General features: G+C 36.5%; 2 protein-coding genes across 2 annotated transcripts in view; both read right to left on the bottom strand.

The window, feature by feature from the left end:
- Positions 1-23,104, bottom strand: part of btbd3a (BTB (POZ) domain containing 3a) — a 176,087-nt gene that overhangs the window by 62,692 nt on the left and 90,291 nt on the right. The gene's annotated exons all lie outside the window — the stretch shown is intronic.
- The window catches only part of nup133 (nucleoporin 133), a 26,096-nt gene continuing 7,770 nt past the window's right edge, over positions 4,779-23,104 (bottom strand). Inside the window, exons 10-26 of the mRNA XM_022674530.2 lie at positions 21,440-21,590; positions 21,197-21,354; positions 20,403-20,494; positions 18,651-18,811; positions 18,400-18,494; positions 17,245-17,469; positions 15,524-15,646; positions 15,304-15,403; positions 14,116-14,367; positions 13,157-13,290; positions 11,131-11,289; positions 9,199-9,334; positions 7,386-7,504; positions 6,378-6,458; positions 6,181-6,254; positions 5,296-5,384; positions 4,779-5,049 (exon numbers count right to left, since the gene is read on the bottom strand). Of these exons, the coding sequence (XP_022530251.2) occupies positions 4,913-5,049; positions 5,296-5,384; positions 6,181-6,254; positions 6,378-6,458; positions 7,386-7,504; positions 9,199-9,334; positions 11,131-11,289; positions 13,157-13,290; positions 14,116-14,367; positions 15,304-15,403; positions 15,524-15,646; positions 17,245-17,469; positions 18,400-18,494; positions 18,651-18,811; positions 20,403-20,494; positions 21,197-21,354; positions 21,440-21,590 (2,286 nt within the window). The 3' untranslated portion in view covers positions 4,779-4,912. The remainder of the gene's footprint in view (positions 5,050-5,295; positions 5,385-6,180; positions 6,255-6,377; positions 6,459-7,385; positions 7,505-9,198; positions 9,335-11,130; positions 11,290-13,156; positions 13,291-14,115; positions 14,368-15,303; positions 15,404-15,523; positions 15,647-17,244; positions 17,470-18,399; positions 18,495-18,650; positions 18,812-20,402; positions 20,495-21,196; positions 21,355-21,439; positions 21,591-23,104) is intronic.

Here is a 23,104-nt window from a genome sequence, read left to right as displayed (position 1 = left end):
TCAGATTCAAGTAATCAGTTCATTAAAGCGTTTAACATTTTAAAAAGTAAAATATTTTGAACCAAAGCTGTAGCCTACATTACCCCCAAGCTATTTTCTAAGCCACAAGTAAACCCATCAGCCCCAAGGCTAATATGTTAGCCCCAAGCTAAATTATTATTATTACAATAATTATAAGTAATAATTTACTTGATTATTACCAAGTAAAAACACTAGCTACAAGCTAATATGTTAGCAAAAATTACACTATCCACATCCTAATATTTTAGCTTTTTGTAAACATGCCAGTCCCAAGCTAATATATTAATCCTAATTAGCCCCAGGCTAATATGTTAGACAAAAGCTAATTGGTTAGCCAAGTCACAGGCTAACCACAAGCTAATACGTCAGCTTTATGTAAACATACCAGTCACCAGCTAATTTATTAGCCCCAAGCTAATTGGTTAGCCCAGTCCCAGGCTATTTTTTAGCACTAATGCTCAGTCCAAAGCTAATATGTTAGCCACAAGCTAATTTATTAGCTCTAGATAAACATACCAACTCCAAGCTAATAAATTAGCCCAAGTAAACGCACTATCCACAAGTTATTAATTTAGCTCTACATGAACACGCAAGTTAAATATTAATATTATTATTATTAAGTTGACTTAAGTTAACACAGCAGCCCCAAGCTAATTTAATGGTATTATGTAAACACATATCCACAAGCTAATTTATTAGCCCAAAGTTAACGCATAGCCACAAGCTAATTTCTAATACTAATAAAAAGACTAATATGTAAGCACCAAGCTATGTATTAGCTCATCCTAAGCTAAGATTAGCGCCAAGCTAATTTATTACCTCTAAATAAAACATACCAGCCCCAAGTTAATATAAATTACACTATCCATGTGTCGCCATTAGGGCGATATATATTGGAGCTAATTTATTAGCTCTAAGCTAATTAGCTCTAAGCTAATAAATTAGCTCTAATCCCCTGCTAGTTCATTAGCCACAAGCTAATTTCTTAGCCCTAAATAGACACATAACCACAAGCTAATATGCTAGCCCCAAGATAATTGGTTAGCTCAGTGCCAGGCTAATATGTTAGCACCAAGTTAATGTATTAGATCAGCACAAAAGATCACATAAAAGATAATCAGCTAATGTGTTAGCCCGAATTACTACAAGCAAATATTTTATTTATCTGTGAACATACCATCCTGAAGCTAATGTATTAGCCACACACTAACATGTTAGCTTCAAGCAAACACACCAGTTTTAAGCTACTTGGTTAGCGCTAAGGCTAATATGTTAGCACTAAGCTAAATTATTATTATTACACAGTAATAATTTACTTAATTATTATCAAGTAAACACACTACCTACATGCTAATTTGTAATATGTATTCCCAAAATTACACCATCCTGAAGCTAATTTATTAGCCACAAGCTAACATGTTAGCTTTAAGCAAACACACCAGTTCTAAGCTACTTGGTTAGCGCTAAGGCTAATATGTTAACACCACACTAAATTATTATTATAATAGTAATAATTTACTTGATTATTACCAAGTAAACACACTACCAACATGCTAATTTGTAATATGTATTCCTAAAATGACACCATCCTGAAGCTAATGTATTAGCCACACGCTAACATGTTAGCTTCAAGCAAACACACCAGTTTTAAGCTACTTGGTTAGCGCTAAGGCTAATATGTTAGCACCAAGCTAAATTATTATTATTACACAGTAATAATTTACTTGATTATTACCAAGTAAAAACACTACCTACATGCTAATTTGTAATATGTATTCCTAAAATTACACCATCCTGAAGCTAATGTATTAGCCACACGCTAACATGTTAGCTTCAAGCAAACACACCAGTTTTAAGCTACTTGGTTAGCGCTAAGGCTAATATGTTAGCACTAAGCTAAATTATTATTATTACACAGTAATAATTTACTTAATTATTATCAAGTAAAAACACTACCTACATGCTAATTTGTAATATGTATTCCCAAAATTACACCATCCTGAAGTTAATTTATTAGCTTCAAGCTAACACACCAGTTCTAAGCTATGTGGATAGCCCAGCTTCAGGCTTATATGTTAGCACCAAGCTAATGTATTAGTTCTAAATAAATATTTCAAGTATACTAACTAGCTATAAGCTAATATGTTAGTTCAAATTACACTACATACAAGCTCATTTTTAGCCCTATATTAATCAAAATATCCACAATCATTAGTGTTATAATTTATATACAAACATTAAAAACTTGCAAACATGCCAGTCTCAATAGCTAATACAGTACATGTTTTTTTTTTTTAAATCGCTTTACAAATATTATATAAAGGCCAGGTTGAACTAATCAATCAGATCCTCAGCAACTGTCAGAGGGATGATGTGAAAGACAGTAAAATAAAGCCGAATTGATCCTTCCTGCAGGGTTTAGTCTGCAGGGTTTAACCGTCTCTCAGCTGTGATCAGAACAATGCAGTGTGAGGTAGTGTGAAGGCTGGATTCAGGAGCTGATGGATGAACTCTTTCAGGCTGGCAGGGCCATATAGGGTGGCAGTGTGAACCACACACAGCCCCAGCTATTCACCGTAGTGGCGCCCAGTTTAACCCCTCTCAACTATTTTTAGGAGGTGTGGAGTCAAGGAGAGAGACAGCAAGAGACCGAGACAGAGAGAAAGACAGCTACAAAACCATTATTAACCCCCCTTTAGAAACCTCTATTGTTTATACAGCTCTGGAAAAAATAAGGTATATGTTTGCGTAAAATTTAACATCATTGTTTTATTACGGTGGCCGAGAAAGCCCAACGCAGTGCAAATTGAAAAGCGCTGCAAAAGCACAAAACACATCCATCAAAATAACAACACAGGCGCAGCAAATAGAAAAACGCGCTGCAACTAGAAAAACGCGCTGCAAATAGAACCACAACACAACGGAAGTGAGTCACAACACAACGGAAGTGAGTCACAACACAACGGAATTTTCCCGGGGGACCTTAAAAGATACTGTACCAGCTAAGCTGCGTCTTCAGTAACGTCTCGGACTTCACTATGTGTACAAAGGACAATAAGTGGCAAACAAGGCGTTTTGTGAAGCAGAACTTTTAATAAACATAACTTACTTTTCAGAAGCTTGTTTGCCACTTATTGTCCTTTGTATACAGCTGGTACAGCATCTTTTAAGGTCCCCCGGGAAAATTCCGTTGTGTTGTGACTCACTTCCGTTGTGTTGTGGTTCTATTTGCAGCGCGTTTTTCTATTTGCAGAGCGTTTTTCTATTTGCTGCGCCTGTGTTGTAATTTTGATGGATGTGTTTTGTGCTTTTGCAGCGCTTTTCAATTTGCACTGCGCTGGGCTTTCTCGGCCACCGTATTTTATTCTATAAACTACAAACAACATTTCTCCCAAATTGCTAATAAATATTTTAGTCATTTAGAGCATTTATTTGCAGAAAATGAGAAATTACCGAAATAACAAAAAAGATGCAGAGCTTTCGGACCTCAAATAATGCAAAGAAAACAAGTTCATATTTATAAAGTTTTAAGAGTTCAGAAATCAATATTTAGTGAAATAACCCTGGTTTCTAATCACAGTTTTTTTCATGCATCTTGGCATCATATTCTCCTCCACCAGTCTTACACACTGCTTTTGGATAACTTTATGCTCACACTTCTGGTGCAAAAATTCAAGCAGTTCAGTTTGGTTTGATGGCTTGTGATCATCCATCTTCCTCCTGATTATATGTTTTCAATTTGGTAAAATCAAAGAAGTTAATCATTTTTAAGTGGTCTTATTTTTTTCCAGAGTTGTATGCGAAGGCGAATATTAACACTACCTAAACTCTGTATGCTATGCATCATCCAAGCACCATATTTAAGGCTCTTGTAATTATTTTTGCTAAAAAAATGCTTTAGGCCAGGTTCCCATTAATTACTTTCTTCAGAGTGATGAGAAAGTGCTTTTGTTAATTATATACCCCAGTTAGTTCCATCCCTACAATGTGATTGGCTAAGAGGGGTTCTACAAGTGCCGTTATCAGCCGGTAATGCACTGTAAGCAAAGGTAACTTAGCAAACGATGCAGCACTTACAGGCCAAGCCAAACAGATAAATCTAAATAAATCTATTGGCTTTGAAAGCATTTGTTTAAATCTGAAACTGGAGGATGAAGCTATAAATTATCATTTCCAACCAAACAGATTGTATTTTCTTGTCCTCCTTGAATCAAAATCTTTTTTAAACAGCGATAATGAAATTGTGGTATAATCACAATATTACATGGCCTGTATGACCACAGCACAGCAAAGCCAATATTACATGTTATAGTATTCGCTTTCGTGTATTATTGCTTAATTATGGCTTACAGCCAATGAAAACCCAAAAATCAGTGTCTCAGAAAATTAGAATATTCTAAAAGAGCAGTTGGTACTTTCTGCAGTGTGGGCAGTGTGCCAAGTCCTGCTGGAAAATGAAATCCACATCTACATAAAAGTTGTCAGTAGCAGAGGTTCAGCATGAAGTGCTGTAAGATTTTGTGGGAAAACAAAACTGCACTGACTTTAGACTTGATAATAAAACACAGTGGATCAACACCAGCAGATGACATGTCTCTCCAAACCATCACTGACCATCAGTAAATTTTACATTTCATTTGTAAATCAAGGGAGCAGAGTCTGGAGGAAGAGTGGAGAGACACACAGTCCAAACTGCTCGAGGTCTAGTGTAGTAAACACATTATCTAACAATGAAGGAGAAATTCAGAGCAGCAGAGTACAGAAATAAAGTATTTATTGAAGGAATTCACAGGAAGGTCATGTTTTTCACGCCTCCCCTCAAAAAAGCAGTAGAAAAACAGGAGTATGATGATATACAGACAGGTGGGATGTGTGAACGGGGGGCTGGGGGTCAGATCTGAGACTGGAGGTAGTGCTCGTAGTTTGCTCTCAGCAGGAACTCAAAGAAAGGTCTGGACTTGAGGCTGTCCAGCTCCTCCACCTGCAGCAGATCCTTCACATCCGGCAGATACGACTGCAGAGGAACACCTGTGCGTACGCAAACGCGAGAGAGGGGGGCAAAAGGCATGTTATTAAAAGACCACACAGGAACACAGTGAGAAGTTCAAATAAAACAATACAAAATAGAACATTTCAAAAGATTTTTTAGTATTTCTAAACTTTTATTTTCTATTATTTTAAGAAATAAAAAAAGTCAGCTCATAGTTTCAGAGCATGTCTTTGATTGACAGAATAAAAGTGAGCACACCACCAATTAATACATGGTAACAGTACCTTCTTGGATGAGTTTCTGGAGGATTTTAACGAATATGCTTTCCTTGGCCGCTTCCAGAGGGTCATCTGTACTGTCTGATGCAGACCAGCTATAAATCGATAAAACAATAAAAATCCATGAGCATTTATTTAAACAGGGTTCTTGCAGCATTTAAAAGTCAAGTTTAATGCATTTTAAGACCTAAAAATGTAGTCACAATTTCTTCGGTAGAAAATAATTTGTTGTATTGGAAATCAAAACCTAACGTAGCTAACTCTCTGCTAACATTACTATGTTATCTAGCTCGCTGCAAATGTTAGCTACCTCTCCGCTAACCTTAGATCTCTCGCAGGTAACATAGCTTACTTGCCGCTAACGTTACTATGTTAGCTAGCTCTCCGCTAAACTAAGTTCTCTCCCCAGTAATGTAGCTAAATAACTCACTGCTAATCTTAGAATGTTAGCATGTCTGCTATCTCACCGCTAATGTTACTATGTTAGCTAGCTCTTCACTAACCTTCGTTCTCCCCCCTAGTAATGTAGCTAGATAACTCACTGCTAATGTTAGTATGTTAGCTAGATCACCGCTAACGTTAGTTCTCTCCCCAGTAATGTAGCTAGATAACTTGCTGCTAATGTAAGTATGTTAGCTAGATCACCGCTTACGTTAGCTAACTCTATGCTAACCTTAGTTCTCTGTCTGGTAATGTTAGCTAACTCACTGCTCAAGTTAGCATGTGCTTTCCCACCGACAATAAACGCTGAAAATGTAATACCTACAGCAACTTTACAGTAAATTTAAGACAATTTAAGACCTTTTAAGAACCAGCAGGAATCCTGTTAAATTCACAACTGTTTAGCACAGGAGATTCAGACCTTACAGAGGAGTTTTAACTGATCCTTACTTTTCTTTCCAGTCTTTTTTCAGTGCTTTACTGAAGATCTCACGCTTCAGAGCCTCAATATCCACTGCATCTTCCTACAGTTGGATAAACAGAAATAGAAGAAGAGATTCTAGAACAGTATGAAGAAGGGATGTTCTTGAACAGTGTGAATAACAATAGTACTGTCACAGGTTGAAAACTATGTGGTTAAGAAATACCTCATCAATGTACTCCAGCAGATCCAGAGCTTTCTTAAAGTCGTACTCGTTCGCCCCACGGTTATCATCACAAATATACAACTACAGCAGAGAGAGAGAGAGAGAGAGAGAGAGAGAGATAATGATTGGGACAATGAATATAGAGAAAACATACATAAGACAAGCATAGGATCTTTCATAGCCTTTATAATACATGTATATCGTCTATATAATACTCATATATTATATAGATGTATTACACACAGTTATCTATTTAAATTAGAATATTATATAAGACCAATTGGTACTTTTGGTAGTGTGGGCAGTGTGCCAAGTCCTGCTGGAAAATGAAATCTGCATCTCTATAAAAGTTGTCAGTAGCAGAGGTTCAGCATGAAGTGCTGTAAGATTTTGAGGGAAAACAAAACTGCACTGACTTTAGACTTGATAATAAAACACAGTGGATCAACACCAGCAGATGACATGTCTCTCCAAACCATCACTGATCATCAGAAAATTTTACATTTCATTTAAAGTAAATCAAGGGATCAGAGTCTGGAGGAAGAGTGGAGAGACACACAGTCCAAACTGCTCGAGGTCTAGTGTGAAGTTTCCACCAATCAGTGATGGTTTGGAGAGACATGACATCTGCTGGTGTTGATCCACTGTGTTTTATCATCAAGTCTAAAGTCAGTGCAGTTTTGTTTTCCCTCAAAATCTTACAGCACTTCAGGCTGAACCTCTGCTACTGACAACTTTTATGGAGATGCAGGATTTCATTTTCCAGCAGGACTTGGCACACTGCCCACACTGCTAAAAGTACCAATCGGTCTTATATAATATTCTAATTTTCTGAGACACTGATTTTTGGGGGTTTTATTGGCTGTAAGCCATAATCATCAACAATAAAATAAATAAACGCTTAAAATAGAGTTTCACTTTTTGAACTGAAATACTAAAATACAGTAACTTTTCAATTTAATTCTAATTTGTGTGTGTGTGTGTGTGTGTGTGTGTGTGTGGTCTTACATTAATCAGGTTGTGAGCGCTCAGTAAGGGCATGGTGTCGGGGTTCTGTTGTTTTTCCTCCAGCAGCTGTTTGGGTAGAGTTTCCTGATGGAGCAGAAACCTCTCCTGCTCCACAATATCTAAACACACACAAACAAACAAACAAACCATTAAGATCGTTCCTTGTCTGTTTTGGCTTATAATAATCTTGGAAACCATTTAATTAATAGTCTGTATGAAAGATCTATTCTCAAATTTAATGTATATATTAATTAAATTTTAGTTAAGTGATTCAGCAAATGTCCACAATTCTATAAAGTTAATCTCACAATAATAACTAAAATATAGTTAAATAATAAATCATGATCTAGTTCAAAGGCTTTTTTTGGTCACTTCATATATATAAAAAAAAATTTAAATCATTTTCTGACAAAAAGAATTACATTAAATTAGTGCAGGATGATATGGGCAAAAATGTATATCACAATATATTTCTTAATTTCCCATATCAATATGAACACAGTATGCAACCCACCACCTGTGGTGTACTTAACATTTGTATCACAATAAAGATTAAAGATAATCTTATGATTAGATAGTATTTATCATGTTTTGACTGGCAGACAAAAGAGAGGCAGATTCTTAAAACTTAGTTGCCCATCTTCCAATAACAGGATTTTTACATTTTCTGTAAGGAAATGTACAGATGGGTCAGTGTTCTTTAATTACTGATGATATACTCCGTAAGCATATTGTGTTCATACAATATAAAATCGAATAATATTAATAAAGACTAGGGGTGCACCAAAATGGAAATTTTGGCCAAAATCAAACAAAATGCCGATTTACTGCACAAGTTAAATAGACTATATGTATTGTTTTCTTTCTTTTATATAAAAAATACATATATATACAAAACTACAATATAATTATGCCACGGTTCAAATTATTATTATTTTTTCCACTTTTTCCCCCACAAATTATTTCGGTTTCAAAATATTCAGTGCATCCCTAGTAATAATAATGCAATATAACATAAAAGAGGTGTACACAATCAGATAAGCAATACTTATTTTTTAATAATAATAATAATAATAATAATAAGTTATTTTTTATTATGTATTTATTTTTTACAAGCTGTCCACGACCCACTTTTGGGTCCCGACCCACCAGCTGAAAATTTGCTGTTCTAATCCATATTATGGCAAGAAGTATCCAATTAGCTTAAAAAAACAACTTTAAAAAATTAAGTTCAGTCAATAAAAACATTTCAAGAAATATACTGAAGTGCAGTCTCAAAGACAATCAAAAACATTTTTAATGATGAAACAGGCCCTCATCAGGACCATCTCAGAAAAAGAAGGGCAAGAGTTTCCTCAGAAACCGCTAAAAGTTAACAGTTCCCCAGATAAGAGCATCTAAAATCTTTTTTACAGAGTATTTTAGTTTGTTTAACACTTTTTTAAGTTGCTACATGATTCCTTATGTGTTCCTTCATAGTCTGATTGATCACTTCACTGTTCATTTACTATGTAGGAAAAACAAAACAAAACATAAAAACACTGAATAAGGAGGTGTGTACAAATATTCAGTGCATCCCTAGTAATAATAATGCAATATGTCAAATGAAAGATGAGAGAAGTTCAGATTTGATAATAATATATATATTAAAATATTTGCTATAATATATATTTAAAATCAAAATATAACATTAATTATGTATTATCAGGCTTTGTTACAAAACAGCTTTCACACCTCGTCCAGAAATCATCCTGTTCAGTAATTAAGACCCCCTGAACCTGCTGCTGTGTGTCAGAGTGTGTGCTGTACTGACCGTCGACCTGCTTGTGCTGCAGGGCTTCCGGCATGTCTGAGGCCAGAGCCGTGAGCTTGCTAAGGGCCAGCAGGGTCTTCTTCTTACTGAAGTATCGGGTCTCTGTGTTGGCCTGGCTGTTCAGTGTGTGGTGGGCCTGCAGGGGGAGACAGAGAGGATTTAAGAGAGGGGCGTATAAGAGGTGAATATTAATAATGAAGATTAATTAACGAACAGACTAAAACAATTCTGGCTGTTAACCTACATATATACTGTACATATACATTTGTATCTATATGTGTGTGTGTATACATGTACAGCTCTGGAAAAAAAATAAGAGACCACTTCAGTTTCTGAATCAGTTTCTCTGATTTTGCTATTTATAGGTTTATGTTTGAGTAAAATGAACATTGTTGTTTTATTCTATAAACTACAGACAACATTTCTCCCAAATTCCAAATAAACATATTTTAGTCCTTTAGAGCATTTATTTACAGAAAATGAGAAATGACTGAAATAACAAAAAAGATGTAAAACTTTTAGACCTCAAATAATGCAAAGAAAAAAAGTTTTGAATTTTTAATCACAGTTTTTATGTATACTGGCATGTTCTCCTCCACCAGTCTTACACACTGCTTTTGGATAACTTTATGCTGCTTTACTCCTGGTGCAAAAATGTAAGCAGTTCAGTTTGGTTTGATGGCTTGTGATCATCCATCTTCCTCTTGATTATATTACAGAGGTTTTCAATTTGGTAAAATCAAAGAAACACATCATTTTTAAGTGGTCTATTTTTTCCAGAGCTGTAGGTATACAGTACCAGTAAAATGTTTTTCATTATTTTAAAATCTTTTGCATTGTAGATTAACACTAAACTTATCCAAACTATAAATAACTTAATTTATTAAACAAAAAGAGTTAAACAAACAGTTTTGTACATCTCTGCTGGATTTTCTCAGTCAGCTTTATGAGGTAGCGTCTCCTGGAATTCAGGCTTTCAGTTAACAGCTGTGCTGAACTCATCAAGAGTTAATTACTTGATTTTTTTTTTAATTCTAATAACAATTCTCACCACTTAGATCAAAATTTAATAAAGCTTTGTTAAAATTAATTTTTTTGAATTACAGTACCAGTCAAAAGTTTGCACACACCTTAAATTCAGTATTTTTTCTTAATTTTAAAAATCATCAGTGCTGAACTCATCAAGAGTTAACTACTTGAATTTCTTGTCTCTTAATAAAGTAGTGAAGAGGTACAGTTACAGTAAAAATACACCATCAAAAATGTTATGATGATGAAACTGGCACTCGTCAGGACTGCCCCAGAAAAGGAATAGTAAGAATTATAGATCAAAATTCAAAAATGCATTGTTAAAATCACATTTTTTGAATTACAGTATCATTCAAAAGTCAGGACACAAGTAAAATTCCTTAAAAAACAGCTGTGCTGACCTCGTCAAGAGTTAATTACTTGAATTTCTTGTCTCTTAATAAAGTGTTTGAGAGCATCAGTTAAAGTAAAGTAGTGAAGAGGTAGAGTTACAGATATACAGTGAATAGTGAATATTTGAGTAAAGCAACAACTACTCAACTAAATAAAGAAAAAAATATTTTAAGAAAGCATGAAGCTCAGTCAATCCGAACAGAAGAATTTCAAGAAATTTGAAAGTATCTTTAAGTGCAGTCACTGCAAATAAGACCATCAAAAACATTTTATAGTGATGAAACTGGCACTCATCAGGACTGCCACAGAATTACCAGAGGTACCAGCCTCAGAAACCGCTAAAAGTTAACAGCTCCCCAGATAAGAGCACCTAAATGCTTCTTCACAGAGTATTTTGGTTTGTTAATCACTTTTAAGTTACTACATGATTCATTGTGTGTTCCTTCATAGTCTGATAGATCACCTCACTATTCATTTACTATGTAGGAAAAATGTGTGTGTGTATCTTACGTTCTGGAAGTCCTGTGTGTGGATGTGATGGAGCCAGCTGAGGTGCTGGTGGGCCTGTAGAAAGCTGGAGAGCTGCTGGTGCTGTGCGATTGGCTGAGAGAGCAGCTTCCCCCGCTTCCCTTTCTCCATGTACCAGCGGAACAGGAAGTCTGCAAAGTCCTACAGGAAACAGGAGCATGTTCTTCATACACAGAATAAGAATTTTACAACTAATGACCAAGTCAGTCCGTTAAGACTGTTTCTCTCAGGTGGTTGATATGGAGTTGCTATGGTATTCCAAGTGGTTGCTGCAGTGGCCTATATGGTTGTTTGGGTGTTTATTATTAGTATATTTTGATCATTGTGACATAAGCAAAATCTTTCATATAGGAGAGAACTCAGTATAAACTCAATTGCTTCTAGGGCTGTGCCATATTGTATCGTATGCAATAATATCACCAACATTTTTGAATATTGTGAATGATATTTTACCCTGAAATATTTTGCCATATCACCCACCCCTAATTATCACATCAGGGTACTACTTTTTTTTTTAGTATTTTTAGCAAAAGAAAAATTCTAATTGTTCTCATTCCCCCCCATATATATATATATATATATATATATATATATATATATATATATATATATATATATATACATACTAGAGAAAGATTATATCTGTCCAGTATAATTTATTTTACTTTAATCCTGGATATATGGAGATATATTGAGTGCATTATTATTATTATCATGATATTCTGGATCGTTGACATGTTACAAATTGAATAAATTGTTGTATTTTTATATATATATATATATATATATATATATATGTATATATATATATATATATATATATATATATATATATATATATATACATATATATATATATAAAAATATATATATATATGTATATATATATATATATATATATATATATATATATATATATACATACCACTTAGGGGTGTGCCATATATCACATCGTATGCAATAGTAAAATGTCATTTTAATTTTGGAGAAGTAGTGTACTCTTGAAATATTTTTTTTTTTCAGTTTTGTCATATCGCCAAGAGTACCGTTTATTGTGAAAATACCATGAATTATTGTGATATTATTTTAGAGGCATATCGCCCATCCTTAATTGCTACATATATACTGTAATTTTCGGACTATTAGGCACACCATATTAAAAAGCGCACTATCAATAAACGTCTATTTTCATTCATAAGGCACCTAAGTAAACAAAACTGTAATTCCTTATATAAAAAATAAACATTTTCTTTCAAGGTCAAACGAGTGCTGGATGTTAATCTACACAGATTTCTCTCCTAAAAACTGTTTATTTGGGTGAGTAAAGCGCTTCCGTTTATTTTACAGTTATCTAAGATTTCCTTAATTTTTAACTGGAGCTCAACAGTGTGGTTAGCAGCAGCGCTTAGCGCTAGTTAATGGCACCCAATAGTGCTACACTGAGGAACCCTGAGTGTTTCGGTAAACCAGGGCGTTATCAGGTAGCGGTTAGTCTGATGTAGCTTGTTTTAACACAGTGAACACCCAGACTACAGTAGGATATACTCACCTCTGAACGACAAAAGAGCTAGTGCTGCGGTTAGCGGCTAATGCTAAGCTTTTTGTGCACTTTTTAAGTTATTAAAGCCTTGTTTTAAATGTCAGGGCTCTCTGGATTCTAGAAAGAAGGTGTGGAGCTACTTTGAGATGGATAACTGTGTAAAAAGCGATTTATGCCTCGTGTCACCCAGTCTGAATGGTGTTTGGAGAAACTGTTAAAATTTCTGGATCTCTGAACGCTGTGGGAGAACGGAGGTGTGCTATTCATCAAAGATAAGAACTTTTATCATGATTTTCTCCTTTAAAAGACCAACAGCAGCTGGAGCTTAATGACAGAATTTACAGTTTTCTCATGTTGCAATATAGAAAAAGCTGTAATATTGATATATTAATATTGGTGCAAAATAATTGTATATAATAAATAAATGTTATTATAGGCATGAATGTGATTTTTTTTTTTTTTTTTTACCTGTTCAGCGAATTTGGCCATGTAGTGCTGCAGGCGGTTCTGGTTGTCTGTCTGCTCACACATCTGCACCAGGATATCAAAATCACAGAACTTCTCAGCTAAAGCCGCCACCCACTGATACTGACCCAGCTCCACTGAACACACACACAAAAAAAGGAAACAACCACATTTAAAACACATATTTACCATATTTTTTGCACTATAAGGTGCATCGTATTATAAGGCGCACTATTACTGACCATCTATTTTCTGTTCTTTTTTCATACATAAGTCTCATTTTAAGAGATACTATAAAGAATGTCTAATTCAGCAGGCTAAGCTAAGTAAACAAAGCTGTAATAAAAACCCTTTCTTTTACATTTATATGAGTGCTGGATGTTAAGCTTCACAGATTTATCTCCAGAAAACTGTTTATTTGTGTGAGTAAAGAGCTTCAGTTTATTTACAGTAAGCTTAGATTTTCAAATTTCTCCAGCACTAAGCCTGAAGCATTAGCATTAGCGTCTAACTGCTAGCGGTTTGTGTCTAATGCTGCCCAACAGTGCTATACTGAGGAACCCTGAGTGTTCAGGTAAGGCAGGGTGATATTAGCTAGCGGTTCATCTCATATAGCTCGTTTTAACACGGTAAACACACAGACTACAGTCTGATACAACCCAAAATTAGCCTTAGCATTAGCTAACGTGCTGGAGAACTAAACTGAAACTCCTGTATAATTAAAGGATTTTAGGTGCGCCTTATAGTGCAAAAAATACGGTATTATATTTAAACCTTTAAACCATTTTTTATGTTAATCCTTAAAACAGAGTGTATAAAACTATTATTATTAACCACTATTGTTAGCTATGCTGATGTGAGATGATGGTGCGAGTACAGTGGTGCGAGATGTAGACGTGCAATCTGTACGCAGCTGTTTGGTGTATGTTACTGTTAACTACATGTTCACTACTTTAACTCACGCAGTGGCGTGAGCAGCTCGGAGCGGCGCTGTGTGTACTCCATCTCCAGCGCGTTGTAGCGCTCCTGTTGCCCCGGGCGACGCAGAGAGGTGAGCTGGGCCACGTAGCCGCCCAGCAACGAGTCCAACAGCGCCACCAGCTGCTCGTTGAGGGTACTGCGGAGGCTGGAGTCCGCGTGAGGGTAGACCAGCCGCAGAATGACCTCGTGCTGCCTCACGATCACCGTGCGCACTCCACCAACTCCTCCTGAGGCTATAAGGAGAAGACACGAACAGATAGGAAAATACTTATAAACACTCATAATCCAGGATATAAAGGAATTATAATTAATTAGAGACCTTTTATTCACACTTTCTCGATAATAAAATGGCAAAGAATACCCATCATCAATATTATAATATATTACAGTGTGTATAGTAAGCTTGTGATTTCTGTATTTGTGCTTTTAAAGAAATTAGAATATCATAGAAAGGTTTTAACTTTATTTCAGTAATTTAGCTCAAAAATGTTAAAAATGTAAAACTCAAATATTATATAGATGTATTAAACACACAGAGTGATCTATTTTAAGTGTTTATTTATTTTATTATTGATGATTATGGCTTACAGCCAATGAAAACCCAAAAATCAGTGTCTCAGAAAATCTAAATATTATATAAGACCACTTGGTACTTTTGGCAGTGTGGGCAGTGTGCCAAGTCCTGCTGGAAAATGAAATCCGCAGTAAGCAATAACCATCAACAATAAAAGAATTAAACATTGAACTGAAATAAAGTCACTTTTTAATGATATTCTTATTGTCTAAGATGTCCACTAGTATTTTCTTATATATTTTCTAATGTAACTTTTTAACATTTCAAACAAACAGATTAACAATGGGGTCCAATGCAAAATTTGTTGAAATTACACTTTCCCATGTCTTCAGTACTAATATATCAGTAAGCTTGAAATTTGGAATGGTTTTGAGACCTTTGAGAGATGGGTTTAAAACATTTTAAGACAAATCACCTAGGGTGATGTGGATCAGCACAAGGCTGCGTCTGTGAGCTGATGTATCAGAACCGAGTCGCTGCGCTTTCCTCTGAGAGTTAGCGCTGTGATGCTACTGGCAATGCTGCATCAGCAGCAGTTCAAAAAGAGGTGGTGGCTAACTTTACATGTATGTGTGTGTGTGTGTGTGTTTTGTACCTGTCCATGGAATGTATTCAGGTTCTGGTGCGGTGTTCTCTGCTGCTCTGTAGAGGGAGGCTTTGGTCTCTCTGTATTGTGCAGCTGCTTGCAGCATGTCCTGAAATAATGAACACAGTTATTCCACTCATCACTTTAAACACTAAAGGCTGTTCTTTGGTGATCAGAATTCTCTGTAGGCTTTTGCACTACTCTAAGAGGGAAAGAGTAAATTTCTCACCTTTATGATGATGTTAACGTTCAGCACGACCTCGGCCCACTTTACTGAGCCCACCGGATTACTCTTTAAACACTTCTCCTCCTCATCCAGCAAACACTCGAAGATTGAGGAGATCTGAGACACCTACACACACAAGCAAACACACACACACACACACACTCACATAATCTACTTAGAATAAAGACTTCTGAGAAGTCACTTCATACGAGTAATAACGTTTTCAATAACCTTTCTGTTCTGTTTAACTGAATATTGTTGTTTTTAAAAAATATATAACAAATACTTAATTTATGTATTAAAAAATAAACAAATAAACTATATTAATAGGTAGGGATGTCAAGATTATACCGTTAACACACCTAATTAAATTTTTTGGAATCAGTAATGCTTCATTTTTTTTTTACAAAAATTAAATTACGCCACCAGGTTTGACACTTCCATAGTAACGTCACCAAACACTTCCAGGGCAGCGGCCAGTTGAAGAAGCGTTTGACCTCGTGGAGCATCAGGGCTGTGCCAAATGACCAATCAGTGCTTCAATAACTGTGGCAAAAGTATTCGGCCCCCTTGAACTTTTTGACCTTTTGCCACATATCAGGCTTCAAACATTAAGATATGAAATTTATTTATTTTTGTCAAGAATCAACAACAAGTGGGACACAATTGTGAAGGCAAACTTGTGGCAAACTTTAAACGAGACTTTTTATGGATCTCTTTGAGAAATGGCTTTCTTCTTGCCACTCTTCCATAAAGGCCAGGTTTGTGCAGTGTATGACTGATTGTTGTCCTATGGACAGAGTCTCCTACTTCCGCTGTACATTTCTGCAGTTCATCCAGAGTGATCATGGGCCTCTTGGCTGCATCTCTGATTAAAGCTGAAAGTTTAGAGGGACGGCCGGGTCTTGGTTAGTAGATTTGCACGGGTCTGATACTACCATTTCAATATGATCTTTTGCACAGTTTTCCTTGAGATGTTTAAAGCTTGGGAAATCTTTTTGTATCCAAATCCAGCTTTAAACTTCTCCACAACTGTATCTCAAACCTGCCTGATGTGTTTTTCCTTGGTCTTCATAATGCTCTCTGCGCTTTAAACAGAACTCTGAGACTCTGTTCACAGAGCAGCTGCATTTATACAGAGACTTGATCACACACAGGTGGATTCTATTTATCATCATCAGTCATTTAGATCAACATCAGATCATTCAGAGATCCTCACTGAACTTCTGGAGTGAGTTTGCTGCACTGAAAGTAAAGGGGCTGAATAATATTGCACGCCCCACGTTTCAGTTTTTTATTTCTAAAAAAAGTTTAAAATATCCAATAAATTTTGTTCCACTTCACGATTGTTTCCCACTTGTTGATTTTTCACAAAAAAATTCAATTTCATATCTTTATGTTTGAAGCCTGAAATGTGGTAACAGGATGAAAAGTTCAAGGGGACCAAATACTTTTGCAAGGCACTGTAACAAACACACAGTGTGCACTGACTACAGTAGTTGAAGGAAGTATATTTTTCCCAAATTATGAAAATTGTGTTGTATTTAAAAGGGAATGATTGCTTTGTTATGCTATTCTATTATCATCACATCAGTGTAGTTTTACAATATTACAATAATTGCAATTTTTCTGGAATAAAAAATGTTATTGGTGACGTATTGTATTGGCCCTGGTGCAGATCTGAATCTGTATCCGTGTGAATGAAGGTGTGGTTGACGTGGTACCTCTCTGAAGAAGACGTCGGCGGGCGTGAGGCTGGCCGGAACGTCGGTGCCGCTCTTCTTCAGCGCTGTGAGGATGGCGGAGTTCACCAGCTCGGGCTGTTTAGAGTGATGGTTCTTCAGAACTATGGCCGCCGTCAGCTTCTCCGCGTGTTCACATAGCAACAGCCGCGTCGCCATGGGAGACGAGCGCACGGAGACTGAGGACAGGCGGTCCAGAAGCCCAGTCTGAGAGGAGGAGGGAGAGGTCGGGAACGGGGTGATTTGGATGGGAGAGAATTAAAGTGGAATAATAAATTAGGAAGGTGGCTGCTATGGTATCCTAAGAGGATGCTATTTTGTTGCTAAGGGATGCTAGGTACTTACTACGATATCCTAGGTGGTTTATATGATGTTGCTAAGTGTTTGTTTCTAGGTGGATGCTAACAGTGTGCAAGGTGGTTGTTACCTTGTTGCCAAGGGTTTGTTGTTAGGTGGATGCTGTGGTGTTTCAGATGGTATACCATAACCACAAGTCAATACTACGTGAATGCTGATGGTATCCCAAGTGGCTGCTATGCTGTTGCCAAGTGAATTAAATTCTAGGTGTTTGTTGTGGTTTTGCTGAGTGGCTGATATGGAATGCCAGTTGGTTTTTAGGTGGATGCTGTGGTGTTTAAGATTATATACCATTACCACCCTGCAACAAGGTTACTAGGAACCAAGTCATTGTATGTGGATGCTGATGGTATCCCAAGTGGCCGCTATGCTGTTGTCAAGTGTTTGCTGTTAGGTGGATGCTGTGGTATTTGAGATGGTTGCCAAGCTATCTTGTTGCTATGTGGTCATGGTATTCCATATCTTTGGTATGGTGTTGTTAGGTGGAAGCTTATGGTATCCCAAATAGCTGCAATGCTGTTACTAACTGGTTGCTACAGTGTTGCTACTGTGGGTGGTAGCTGTGGTATCCCAGATGGTTGCTACTCCATTGCCTAGAGGTTAGTAGGTGGATGGTGTGTTATACTAAGTGGTTGCTATCTTGTTGCTAAGGGATGCTAGGCAGTTAATACAATATCCTATGTGGCTTATACATAGATGCTAAGTGTCTGCTGTCAGGTGGATGCTGTGGTATTTGAGATGGTTGCTAAGTTATCTTGTTGCCATGGTTGTTGTGCTGACCTGCAGGAGGAAGTCCATGAAGCAGTGGTGGGCTTTCATTTTGTCCTCCAGTTGGTGCAGCAGGATCAGGGAGGTCAGAGTGAATCCTGCGCTTTCTGAGGAAACAACAGAACTCATTTTAAAACCACAATCTAGAGCATAGAGAATATATACTAAACTATATACACCAATTAACCATGTTTCTACATCCAGTATCTATTTTTCAGTTAGCCTATATTAGCCTCCTAGCTCCAATTAACACCTCCTCTCACCATCAGGTACAGACTCCGCCCAGCGAGGGTCAGAAGCTGGATAATCGTCCACCAGGTCCAGGTCGATCTGAGTCACCACAGCATCCAGCTCTCCGGCCCCAGCCTCTCCCTCAGCGGGGAACAGCTCATCCGTCAGGTTCTGAGCACCAATCAGATCATGCCTGCAGAGAGAAATGACAGAAATTTGATAATTTGATTAAAACCTGAATTGAGTTTAGTTAAATGTGTAACTCCACCAGTAACTTTGTTATACTGTGTTATATTGACCGAAGCAAGTCATAAAATTATTATTATTAATTAGGGCTGCACGATATTGGAAAAATTTGACATTGTGATGTTTTTTTCCAAATATATATATTTGCAATATTAAACAATACAGAACCCATTACGTCACCAGCCCCGCCCCACTCACGCGCCAAAGATTAAGACCGACCAAGAGCTAAGTCAGTGTTTTCGAGTCAGCTCAGCATTCAAAACCCGAGACAAACACCAAACCAACAATTAGACATTTAAATGGTTTTTTAAAGGTAAATAAGAGCGTTTGTTTTTCTGGGATTTAAAGTGTGAATTCTGCTGTAACTGCAAATATCTGCGCAAAACTGTGCCGGACTGAGGTGCACAGCTTTTAACAGGCTGTCAGAAGCTGAGTTTACAAGCACGTGCCCAGCCATGTGGAGGTCACGCGGTTACTTAACGTTTACGCCCGCTCCCTCTTGGAATTGCTTCTCATGCAAAATGAGGCAAATTATGAAACTGAACTCTGAACACCACATCTGCTCTTTCAGTTAACAGCTGTGCTCAAACATGTCAAGAGTTAATTAAATAAAGTTCTTGCCTCTTAAAGGGTTCATACACTTTTTAAACCAATACATTTCCATGATTTTTTCATGACATTTCCATGTGCAAGTCAAATTTTCATGAACATACGATTTTTTAAAGCAGTGCAGACATGAACAATAAAACAAATAAACAAAATCAACTAAAACTATATTTAAAACTGATTATAGAAGGTCTAAAATTAATCAGACACAATCTTTAATAATAAAATGTGTGTCAGATCCTGAGAGCTCCATTGTGTAGTTAGGGCTAAATTACTGAATTAACTCTGAGCTGATGTATTTGTAGCTCAAAATAGATTTTTTTCCATCGAAAAACAGATTTGTAGACCAAATTTCAATGACTTTTCCAAAACTTTCTGGGTATTTTTATTTCTTCAAAACTTATTCAGGTCTGGAAATAGCTTTTTTTTAATATTCCATGGCTTTTCCAGGTTTTTCATGATCGTACGAACCCTGCTCTTAATGTGTTTGAGAGCATCAGTTGTAAAGTAGTGAAGAGGTAGAGTTACAGGTATACAGTGAATAGTGAATATTTTAGTAATGTTCTAATACAGATTATAAGAAGGAAGAACTACTCAACTAAGTAAAAAATGAAGGTCAGTCAATCCGAAAAGAAGAATTTCAAGAACTTTGACAATATTCTCAAGTGCAGTCACCACAAAGACCATCAAAAACACTACAATGATGAAACTGGCACTCATCAGGACTGCCCAAGGAAAAGAAGCACAAGAGTTATCTCTGTAGTACAGGATAAGTTCATCAGAGTTACCAGCCTCAGAAACCTTAGTTAAAACTTAGTTTAACACTGTTTTTAAATTACTACATGGTTCATTATGTGTTCCTTCATAGTCTGATAGATCACTTTACTATTCATTTACTATGTAGGAAAAATAGAGGGAAAAAACAGGATCACCTGCAGAACTGAAGGAAGGCTTGTTTCAGCAGTTTGGTTTTGTCCTCTTGTGCTACTGTATCCGCTTTAGGTGGCGTCTCCAGTGGAGTCCCCTGAAGAGAATCAAAATCACCAAAATCACTAAATTAATACAGTTACCTACAGGGGTTGGTGAATGAAACTGAAACACCTGTCATCATTTTAGTGTGGGAGGTTTCATGGCTAAATTGGAGCAGCCTGGTGTTTAATCTTCATTAATTACACATTGCACCAGTAAGAGCAGAGTGTGAAGGTTCAATTAGCAGGGTAAGAGCACAGTTCTGCTCTAAATATTGCAATGCACACAACATTATGTGTGACATACCAGAGTTCAAAAGAGGACAAATTGTTGGTGCACGTCTTGCTGGAGCATCTGTGACCAAGACAGCAAGTCTTTGTGATGCATCAAGAGCCACAGTGTCCAGGGTAATGTCAGCATACCACCAAGAAGCACCAACCACATCCAACAGGATTAACTGTGGACGCTGTAAGAGGAAGCTGTCTGAAAGGGATGGTCGGGTGCTAACCCGGATTGTATCCAAAAAACATAAAACCACGGCTGATCAAATCACGGCAGAATTCAATGTGCACCTCAACTCTCCTGTTTCCACCTGAACTGTCCGTCACCACAATAAATTATTGTGCTCTAAAACCAGGTGTTTTAGTTTAATTGTCCGACCCCGGTACATTTACCTCAACCTCTCTAATAAAACTAAATTCTAATCTCCTCCTCATCCAGCCTGTGTTTCAGTCCTGCTGTAATCCCAAATCTCTACCTCAGGTCCAGGTCCAGCCACAGAGGTGCAGAGGGACTCCTCCATGTTCTCTGGCAGAATGGAGGCGCTCTCTCGGGCCACGACTGCAACCAGCCCGTTATTCTGGGAGAAGAACACCGGCAGGTTGGCGCACACCCCACTGCCACGGATACGATCTCCTGCAAACGATGATAAACAACATTCAGGAACAAACGACTGTGAAAAGACGTAAACCGTCTGAAAATAAAGTTTTAAAACTCATACCGGGTGAGCTGAAGGAGAGCTTTTCTTCAGGAAGTCCACTGCGGCCGGTTCCAGTGTTACACGCAAACACCAGCTCTTCATTATAGAGGTACGCTGCAGGACTGGTCGCCCGCGGCAACACCAACCGGGTCTTATGAAGCTCGTCTTCACTCTGGTTAAGTAGAGAAAGGGAAAGAAATATGAAAAAAAGGATAAAAACTGAGATAAATTAAGCAAATTCTCCTGTTTGTAGTACTGTACCTGCATGACCTTGATTTGACTAACATTGTATTTTTCATGACTTTTCCAGGCCTTCAAGGCTAATTTTATGACCATGCGATTTTTAAAACTTCAGCGCAGACATGGACAATAAAACCAAAAATCAACAAAACTATATTTTAAATTTATTATAGTATGTCTAAAATGAATCTGATCAAATATTTACACAAAATCTTCAATAATAAAATGTGTGTCAGATTCTGTGAGCTTCATTGTTTAAGGGCTAAATTACTGAATTAACTCTGTAGCTCAATATAGATTTTCTACATCAATAAACTGAAACACAAAGATTTGTAGACCAAATTTCCATGACTTTTCCAAAACTTTCTGGGTATTTAAATTTTTCCGAAACTTATCCAGGCCTGAAAATAGCTATTTTCATGAAACCCTGTTCTATAGACTATCTAAGCAACATTTAGTATTAATGTCGCCTTAAAATATCAGTTTCAGGGGTCGGAATGCTGCTACTGCACTATATGTAACTTTGGTGGAGCTGAAGCTTGTCCAGAAATGCATGTGTAAAGTCCTGGAATATTATTCTACCACCTCATTATTATTCTACTCACTACAGATACTGATTCTGGATCTCTCAGCTTGTCCAGAAATGCATGTGTAACATTCTGTAATGTTGCCCTCATAGAAATTATTCATGGAGGAGATATTCTTATGCCTTTACTTCTATTTGATTTATTAAAAAAAAAAATGATATGTATGCATTAAAATGAATCTTCATCTACACAAATTAATCAATTTTAAAATGCATTGAATGTAATTAGTTAATACATACTAACATGGTTTAAATAATCAAAGTTGTAAAACACCCATGATTCTGTTATTTAAAGTTTATGTGATTGGTTTTCATAGAAGTTATGAGGAACAGGCCCCTCCCCTGGGCTATCTATGGGGTTACATTAATTTTAAATGTTCAGAGTGCTAACCATTATGTTGTTGCATGGCAGTTCTACAGTTTTATAGTTGGTTTCAACGCACAATTACATCATTCTGACTGAAACGTCATTTTAAGGTATGGTGCAATGTTTTTAATTTGAGGCTTTAATGTCACTAAAGCTGTTTAATTAACAAGGTGGTCTAATTGTTGTTATGCATCATTAGGAATGTACTGAATGAAAAGGAATTGCATAAATGTGATGCATTTTGATTAATTTGGTTTATTTCATAAGCATAAATGACATGTAATTCAAATAAATATGCGCTATAATATTTATTTTGTTAGGTAACCTGATTATTATGCAATTCAAATCATTTGAAATAAATACACTTGTTGTTATTAATTTAGAGTAACTATACTTTGTCATTGAAGTTCTATTTAATAGGCTTGTGTTAAAATTATCTAAAAAAAAGTAAATGGGCATTTGCCATGTAATAAAATAACATAAAAGTTAGTGT

The sequence above is a fragment of the Astyanax mexicanus genome, chromosome 21 (genome assembly GCF_023375975.1).
Source record: "Astyanax mexicanus isolate ESR-SI-001 chromosome 21, AstMex3_surface, whole genome shotgun sequence".
In the NCBI taxonomy this organism is placed as follows: Eukaryota; Metazoa; Chordata; class Actinopteri; order Characiformes; family Acestrorhamphidae; genus Astyanax; species Astyanax mexicanus.
This window is presented reverse-complemented; position numbering and strand designations above follow the sequence as displayed.